This window comes from Ailuropoda melanoleuca, chromosome 9, assembly GCF_002007445.2.
Source record: "Ailuropoda melanoleuca isolate Jingjing chromosome 9, ASM200744v2, whole genome shotgun sequence".
In the NCBI taxonomy this organism is placed as follows: domain Eukaryota; kingdom Metazoa; phylum Chordata; class Mammalia; order Carnivora; family Ursidae; genus Ailuropoda; species Ailuropoda melanoleuca.
Genome location: NC_048226.1, coordinates 56,436,466 through 56,446,057, shown reverse-complemented (window position 1 = coordinate 56,446,057; position 9,592 = coordinate 56,436,466). Strand labels below are relative to the sequence as shown.

At 37.1% G+C, this 9,592-nt stretch overlaps 1 protein-coding gene across 1 annotated transcript in view; it reads left to right on the top strand.

The window, feature by feature from the left end:
- Window positions 1-8,581, top strand: part of CNGB3 (cyclic nucleotide gated channel subunit beta 3) — a 128,447-nt gene extending 119,866 nt beyond the window's left edge. Inside the window, exons 16-18 of the mRNA XM_002916899.3 lie at window positions 5,355-5,501; window positions 5,714-5,888; window positions 8,043-8,581. Of these exons, the coding sequence (XP_002916945.2) occupies window positions 5,355-5,501; window positions 5,714-5,888; window positions 8,043-8,303 (583 nt within the window). The 3' untranslated portion in view covers window positions 8,304-8,581. The remainder of the gene's footprint in view (window positions 1-5,354; window positions 5,502-5,713; window positions 5,889-8,042) is intronic.
- The last annotated feature ends 1,011 nt before the right edge of the window (window positions 8,582-9,592 follow it).

Genomic DNA, 9,592 nt, shown 5'->3' with positions numbered 1-9,592 from the left:
AGAAAGGAAGAAAGAGAGAGAAAGAAAGAAAGAGAAAGAAAGAGAAATAAAAAGTGTTTCTGCCATGGAACAAAATATTTAAAATGTGAAATCACGAAACAAAGTAAGTAGGCATTAACATGGTCAACATTTATGGATTCCAAATACCTGCTTTCTGTCTTGAGGGAGTAATTCCATTTTTAAGCAGCCTGGATAGTCCTGGACCTAAGTTTAATGAGAAGTGCAGGTAAGGGGCCCTGTTTGATTCCTTAAGGTGGCCTAACATTAGGATTTTTTCATCTTTTTTTCCTGCCTTCTCTGGTTTCAACTGAGCATTTAACTCTCCTCTCTTAGCATGTCAATTATACTTCTTTTAAAGATATTTTAGTGGTACCCCTAGAGTTTGTGACATACATTTTAAACTAATCCAAGACTACCTTCACTGAACACAACCTTCAGAGCAGTAGCCTTACACAAAATTCCCAGTTCTTCCCTAGCAGCCCTTAAGACATTGATGTCATTCATTTCATTTATCCATTTGCTATAATCACCCAAAGAACTGGCTACTTTATTATTTAGAGTTATTTTTTATATCAATTAAGAATAAGAAAAACAAAGATTTTAGTTTTAGTTTACCTCTATTTATTCCTTCTCCAATGTCCTTCCCCTTTTTATGTAGACCTGAGTTTCTAACCTACATTATTTTCTTTCTTCCTGCAGAATTTTTTCAACATTTTTGCAGAGTAGGTGAACTAATGTTGAATTCCCTCTGCTTTTATTTCTCTAAGAAAATCTTTGTCCTTTTTCACCTTGGAAGGGTAATTTCACTGTACATAGAATTCTAGCTTGCTGATTTTGTTTTTTTCTTGTTTTTTTTACTATTTTTATTTTTATTGAAATACATAATTGGCATATAATATTGTGTATGTTTTAAGTGTACAACATATTGATTTTAGAAATTCATATATATTGCAATACGATTACTACCAATGCATTAGCTAACTTATATCATGTCACATAATTATAATTTCTTCTTTGTAATGAGAACAATTATGATCTAATCTGTTAGGAACTTCAACGCTATGTTTCGCTCACCTCTCTTCTTACTTGCATGAACTTCTTAGTTCTCATGAAAAGTCTGCTGATTATTATCCTTGTTCCTCTTATAGGTGTTTTGTCCCAATCTAAACCTATCAATAACCAATGTTGTGGTTGGACTGGCCCTTGTGGTTTTTATTAAGATTGTGATACCAAGGTGACTGGATGGCTCGGTTGGTTAAGTGTCTGCCTTCAGCTCAGGTCATGATCTCAAGCCTACTTCTCCCTTTCCCTCTACCACTCCCCCTGCTTGTATTCTCTCACTCTCTCTCTCTGTCAAATAAATAAAATCTTAAAAAAAAAAACCCACAAAGATTGTAAGATGCCCTTCAGGAACAACCATCAGGAAACCTTGAAAAAATACAGATTTATTACTTACAAGACCTCAAAAATTACACAGCACACCTTGGGCCACACAGCAAGGTCACAGAGAGAGAAAGAGTGCACAGGCCTGGGGTTCTGCTTTTATTGGGGTTGAGAATGGGGCATAGGATTTTGTGGGCTCACTCTTTATTGGTGAATTTAAAACATAAGAGCGTGAATTTAAGGTATGGGAAGTGAAAAAAACAAGCAGCCCAATGGTCAGTTATCAAACAAGATCTCTTAAACAAAGGAGCCTCAGTAGGGGAAGGCAGCCTGGCTCTTTATATAATTGGGTGGCTGGCAATGTGTTTAGTTAAGATAGGCATCTTTGAAATGGATGCCTCTTTGAAATGGCAATCAAGCTTAGGTCAGGCAATTGGATTTCAAACAAAGGAATAAAACACAACTGTCAGGGGCATTTGTTGTGTGTGGTAGTCTCTGAGCTTCCTGGATCTGTGGTTTAGTGTCTGTCATTAATTTTGTAAACTTCTTGGCCATGATTACTTCAAGCATTTTTTCTAGTATTAGAAAATGGTGTATGCTATGTATATATTTTATGTATATGTACAAACAAAAGATACATACCTATTTATACTTTTGAAATTGTCCTAAAGTTTTTGATGTTTGGGAACAGGTTATTGGAGTTTTTTTCATTCTTTTTTTTCTCTTTGCATTTTAGTTTGGAAACTTTCTACTGACCTGTATTCAGGCTCATCTATTTTCTTGGCCATGTGCAATCCACTGATGAGACCAGCAAAGTCATTCTTCATTTCTGTTACAGTGTTTTTGATTTCTAATCTTTCTTTTTGGATTTGTCTTAGAAATTCTCTCTCTCGGGGCACCTGGGTGGCACAGCGGTTAACCGTCTGCCTTCGGCTCAGGGCGTGATCCCAGCGTTATGGGATCGAGCCCCACATCAGGCTCCTCTGCTGTGAGCCTGCTTCTTCCTCTCCCACTCCCCCTGCTTGTGTTCCCTCTCTCGCTGGCTGTCTCTATCTCTGTCGAATAAATAAATAAAATCTTTAAAAAAAAAAAAGAAATTCTCTCTCTCTCCTCTTACATTTCCCATCCAAATATTCCTTTGTGACATCTACTTTTTCCATTAGATCCCTTAANTCTCGCTGGCTGTCTCTATCTCTGTCGAATAAATAAATAAAATCTTTAAAAAAAAAAAAAAGAAATTCTCTCTCTCTCCTCTTACATTTCCCATCCAAATATTCCTTTGTGACGTCTACTTTTTCCATTAGATCCCTTAACATATTAATCATAGTCATTTTACATTCTCTGAGAGTTCCAAAGTCTGTGTCATATCTCAGTCTGGTTCTAATGCTTTCTTTGTCTTGTTAGGCTGTGTTTTTCTTATTTTTTTTTAGTGTGCTTTATAATTTTTTGTTGGAAGCTGTACATGATGTAATCAGTAATAGGAACTGAGGTAGATAGGTCTTTATTTAGCATGAGGTTTTATGTTAATCTGGCTAGGAGTTGAACTGTGTTTAATGTTTGCTGCAGCTCTAGGTGCCAGAACTTTCAAATTTCTCTAAAATGCCCTTGTTTCTATCTCCCCTTTTGACTTTGGCCTTCCATAAGCACAATTCCTCAGAGAAAGTCTGCAACCTGCAGCTATAATCCACTGTTATTATACAAGAACCCCACTGGTACGATGGTAAGATATGAGGGAGATCTATAATCTTATAATTAAATCTCAGTCTTTTAGTGGATCTGTGCCCTGGGATGTGACATTTACGAGTGTTTCTAAGCTCCCCATTCTCCCTTGGGTAAGACAGGAAAGCTAAAGGGGTCTGGGGTGGGAGAAACACTTTTCCTTCAGGTGAAATAGGGTTCTGGTAGTCTTTTTTCCTAGATAGCAGCCCTTTGTTATGGAGAACAAATAAGCTCTGGGTGTATTTTATGATGATTAATAATCCCCTTCCACTCCCATAACCACAAGCAGATCTTTCTTGGCTGTTAACCTTGAGAACGTGGTAGAGTTCCTCAAGGATAAACCCATACAGGTATCGTTTCCCCATAATTGTGACCCCCAAGAGTTTCTTGATAATCCACTCTCAACCTAATAGTTTGTCAAAATTACCATTTAAATGTTTGTACCACTTATAGCTCCAGGGCTTCTGTTCCAAGTAAGTAGGTCTGGCTGTGGCTTTCTGGATTCCCCTATCTCTCCACATTTGGGTGGGAGTTTACCCTGCAACCTCTGTTCTCTGATAGATCCAAGAAAAGTTATTGGCTTCCAGTTTGTTCAGCTTTTTTTGGAAGTAAGAACAAAAATGATAACTTCTAAGCTCTTCACGTGTGAGAGCTGAAACCCTATATTAGTTTCTTATGACTTAACAGCCGGTCATAATGTTCCCTTTTCTGCAACAGAGAAGAGCATATTGTCTAATACAAATCTTCAAGCATAGGACCCATGCAATTTCTCACACATCATTGCCCCTAAAGGCAAGACTGTGAAAGTATGAACATTCCTATTGCCAAGTTGCTTTCTCTGTCCTTTCTACCCCTAGAGATAGCATTTTTATTAATGTGAGCCTTCTCTTTCTCTTTCTTTCTCTCTCTCACACACACACACAAAGGANCTGTCCTTTCTACCCCTAGAGATAGCATTTTTATTAATGTGAGCCTTCTCTTTCTCTTTCTTTCTCTCTCTCTCTCTCACACACACACACAAAGGAAAAAAAACACAACTATTTTTTCCTAATTGGTTGACTCCAAGAGATTAAATCTATTGTGTTATCTTTGTAAGGCAGAGCCTGTAGTGTTTTTTTTAAACATTTAAATTTGTTTTTTCTTGTCTTGGTTTTAAATACCAATCCTTATTTTCCAGATTATTGGTGAATGATATAATTTTTAACCATTTTTTTATTCATTTGTGTGTTCATTTATTTACCAACTACTTTTTGGTCACTTCCCAAATACAAAAATGCCCAGCTATGTCTCTCAGAGATATAAAGCCCAGAATTCACTGACATTTCAAATAAGAAGTTGTATGTGAATGACTATACTACAGAGCAATTTATGATATTGAGAAACAAGATGATTTGGGAGTTAAGTAGGAGAAGAGATTGGATTCACCAGATATAAACAGGACATCGTTAAGATTTGATGTCAGAGCTGTATCAGACAGGGCCCAGGCAGAAAACAGGAGGTACACTCAAACAAGGTAATGAAGAAGACTTTACTAAATGAATTATTGACAGAAGTCAATAGAAGGAAATTGGAAAAAAAATCTAAGTATATCCAACAAGGAACGGTGATGCATCCCGAAGCTAACAACAGCAAGGGGGTTTTTCTACAGCTAGGCCTAAACAGGACAAGGGGAGGGCATGTTACCAGAACCAAGAAAGAGTTGTGGGAGTCATACTTCTAGAAAGATGGCCACCTGTCAAGAACTATGGATTTGGGTAGAGAATGGTAGCTACTGCTAACCTAAGGCCTAGCAAGGAATGAACAGGGGAATAAATGCTCCAACACCTAACTCCTCCTGCTTTCCAGCTTCTTACTGGTAGTTCCCATTGGCTGCACTCAAATGAAGGTCAGAGGACAAGCCTACAGAGGTCAGTTTTCTGGGGAGCAAAGAGGATGGGGAAGATGGAAAGTGAATCTAGAGGAGCAAATAGAGTCTACCCAGTCCAAGGAGACTGTGAGTTTCTGGAATCTGGGATGGAGAATCTCATGGGGCTTTGATGGCTACAAGTCCTTCATTTGACAAACCATGTTGAAAACTGTTGCTGCTTCCATCACCACCACATGTAACTTCCTCCACACAATCACCTGAAATCCCACCTTCACCTCTCCAGAGCAGTATAAATGGTTGAAATATTTGATATCTATTTTTTTTTTAAATCTTGGTGGAAAAAGAGTGAAACTGGTGGTAAAGTTTCACTTTTCTGCTCTTACAGCCTTCTAGCAGCAAGAGGAGGAAATCGTCGAACTGCCAATGTGGTAGCCCATGGGTTTGCCAATCTTTTAACGCTGGACAAAAAGACTCTCCAACAAATTCTAGTGCATTATCCAGATTCTGAAAAGCTCCTCATGAAGAAAGCCAGGTATGACCTTTAAAACCCTATCAGAGTCTAGGCAGTGATCAACGTTCTCCATGAGATGCCTTTAACAAACAACTGTTTATGCAACTATCCATTGAAAACTTCACAGATTTGGAGAAATGTTGGTGTCTCTGGTAGGTTTTTCCAGAATTTTTACGGTACTATCTAAATTAGCCTTTCTTTTCTNTAAATTAGCCTTTCTCTTCCATCCACAGTGTGCTTCTGAAGAAGAAGGCTCCAGCCACAGAGGCAACTCCTCCAAGAAAAGGACTTGCCTTTCTCTTCCCACCAAAACAAGAGACACCTAAAATGCTTAAAGCTCTCCTGGGAGGCACAGGAAAAGCCGGACTTACAAGACTACTCAAATTGAAGAGAGAACAAACCATTCAGGTAATAAGACAGAGTGGATGGAGGGCTGTAACAGACCACTGGCCTAAGTATACCCAGACAAGCTCCTACTTTAATTCCATTTCAGACACTGGGATAGATTGAATGCATCTAATGTGAATAATTACTACTTTATGTATAGCATTTATTGTTATCTAAACTGTATCCTCATATAGCATTACATTTAATCCTCATGGTTTATTATAGATGCTTTTAATACATGTGTATATACAAATACGTTCAACTCTCATTATTTGTATATTCTGTATATTTGCATATCTACCTACTCACAGAAATTTCTTTATGAACCCAAAATCAGTGCTCAACGTGGTCATTCGCAAACATACATATGTGCAGAACAGTGAAAAATTTAAGTTGCCCAATGCACATGTTCCCAACTGAAGTTGAACAAGAAGACACTCTATCTTATTTCAGTTCTCACACTGTAAACAAGTGACTTTTCATGGTCTATTTAAGTGCTATGTTTTTCTCATTTTTGTACTGCATAGAGCTGAAGTGCTGTCTAGTGTTCTTAAGCACAAAAATGCTCTGATGTGCCTTACAGAGAAAAGACATGTGTTAGATAAGCTTCATTCAAGCATGAGTTAGTGTTGTTGGCCATGAGTTCAATATAATGAATCAACAATATATATTAAATAAATGTCTTTAAACAGAAATACACATAAAACAAGGTTATGTATTGATTTGTTGACAAAAATTTGGCCAGAGGCTCATAGGAACCAAATCCTGCATCATCCCTAGGAGCAATGGTTCAGTATTTGCTAATGCTGTGTTTGTGACAGCTTTATATAACAAAACTACCAGAATAATGAGAATCAATTGCATATGTATAAGCATACATATACACCTATAAATATATAACACATTTTACCAATGAGCAAATAAACATTTTCACAAATATTAAATCACTTATATATCACAAATGTTAATAGCCAAAAGTAACTTCGTAGATTTCATCCAAGCCCTTCTTGTTATAGATGAAGAAACTGAGCTCCAGATCAACTTATTTGGATAAGATCACAAAAAGTGACAGAGCAAAAGCTATCACCCAGGTACTCAGACTACTAGGCATCACTGAGCTGCCTCCCAATTCCTAGAAATTTCAAGATACTCAAATGTTATGATTTTTCTCTCTTGATTTTCATATTTCTTTGATTCTTATCATAAGCCTATGAGTGCAGATATTGAAAACAGAGCGGGGATTCAGGTTTTCTGAATCTATTCATGTTATCTCTAAAACTGTAAGAAATGGGTGGCTGTGGATCTTTCAGAAGATTGTTAAGCAAATGTTATAAATCAGTCACACTCAAGAGACTAAAACTTGCCTCTTCCTTTTCACACACAAATTCTACGGTGAAAATTAAGAATACAGTATAAACCAAATGCCTCATTTAATCAGCAGAGAAATAATAATTTATGTAAAAGACTAATGGGGTAAAGAAATATAGGTCATTGTGTTAAATAAGTTTCTTAGCTTTACATGTGCACATTCATACCTTGTACAAACCTCTCTTAAACTGACCTGAAGCATCATCAGTAAAGAGCATAGTATGTTTTTTGCTATGAAATTTCTACAGATGATACTAAGCATAGTAGTTTCTAAAACCATATAGCTCAAGCACCCATGGGACAAATGGAAAAGACTATATGAGGAAAGAGAGTTGAGTTTTCGCTGATGTTCTCCCATGAGCTTATGCACCAGGAAAACCATACTTTCTGTAGTATTTTTATGGCATTTGGTTAACACTTTTTTTATTAGAAAATAAATATTTAAAATTTCATCTTCATAAAATAAATAAGTACATATTTTTAAAGCAAAAGCAAGGAATCCTGAGCACTAAGTCTAATAATTCAGAGAGTATGAGGACCAATGGGAAAAGAATTCCTTGTCAGGGACAAAAACGCAATCCAGAATTACACTGCTAAATCAAACGTGACAGCTCGGCCTCATTCTGCAGTACATTAGAAAGCTGTCAAGTGATAGTCAAATGCAAGGCAAGCATGATTCCCACATTGACTTAATTCAGACAGTCTTTGTCTTAGGTAGTGATCCTTAGCCATTGTATATTAATCAAAAGACTCCAATATCCTTTATTATTATCTCAAAACCAATTCTTTGTTAACTGCTTCTTCCAGAAAACAAGTGAAAATTCCAAAGAAGGAGAAAGTAAAGGAAGAGAATATGAAAATAAAGGAAGAGAGCCATCAGAGAAGACACAGGACAGCTCTGAATGTAGAGCAAATTCTATTACAGCAGAGGAAATGCCCAAGTCAATTAGTAGGGCAGTTTTACCCAGAGGAACTACTCGTCAATCCCTCATCATCAGCATGGCTCCTTCTGCAGAGACCGGGGAAGAGGTTCTGACCATTGAAGTCAAAGAAAAGGCTAAGCAATAAATGTTTGATTATCTTTAGATGTAATCTAGCTAATTCCCAAAGAGATTGTACCCAGGATTATAGCTTAAATTAATGAGGGGAAAGACCTTGCCAGGACCCTTGAGAAACCACAGACAAATCCCTAGCTTAGTTTCTAGGACTTATCTGAGAGTGTGATCTTATACAGTAGTAAGAAGATTATTTCAAAACCATCCCTATTCTCTGTTGTCATTAGCTTTGTGCGATTGGTATTTCTCCTAATTTTATATAGTAGGGTTTTTTCTTCCATTCTCCCTTGATGTTTCTTCCCTCCATTTTTATTAGTTTTGTCTTGGCCCTGAAGTGATTCACTAACCTTTTCAGTTTGTGTGTGTGTGTTAAAGTCTTGCACGGCACTGTTAGTCTTGGTTAAATGTCCTTTGTGTATGAATATTACTTCTCACATGTAGGGAATTATGAGATTTTAATAAAATGTCAAAAGTAAAATATCAGGTGATTTCCTTTCAAACAAGGGTGATGAGTCACTCAACTATCAAATCAACCCAGCAGCTGGGACTGAAGGGAAGCAGAGATAATGGAGTCTATGGATGTGAAATCTGACTTGCAGAAAACTCCCCTAAAGAGGGATATTGGTCAATGGTACCAACAAACGCATGGGGGAAAAACATATTGTAGCAACATGTTGGAAAAATCATTCCCTTTGCTAAAGAAACAAACTAATATTTTCCCTATACCAACTTGAAATGCAGCAATCTAACTAACTCATCTGGCTCCACAGACTCAGACTGGAGGAATCCAATGGTACCCATCTTCATATAGGTTAAAGTGACATTTCTCAGGGTCTTCCTCAAGCATTTGCTTCAAACGGTGCCAGACCTGAGCTTCTTATTGTTTGCAGCTTTAGTAAAAAGTGATGAGGTTAGGAAGGCAGACTGTACACATGTCAGATTGACATATCCCTACAATTTGCAGAACCTACATGTACAGCTGTTTACAAAATCTCCAAGTTAATTAAGTGCACTTTAGGAAGTTGTCCTCATGAATCAGCTAACATTAGCATAATTACTAAAGTCTCATGCTGTGAGGAGACTAAAAAAGCCAGGCTGATGTCGGAAGTAATAATACATATAGAATTCCATTCTAATAAGTGCCATTAGTGTATAACATTAAGTTCTGTATAATAAGGCTATTCCCAAGTCCCAGAAGATGGTCATTGTAACAACACTTTGCTGAGAGGGTTTTAACAAATCATATTAGCCAAAAAGACTACAATGTAGATGTATTCAGCAAACCATGCATAAATCTATCGC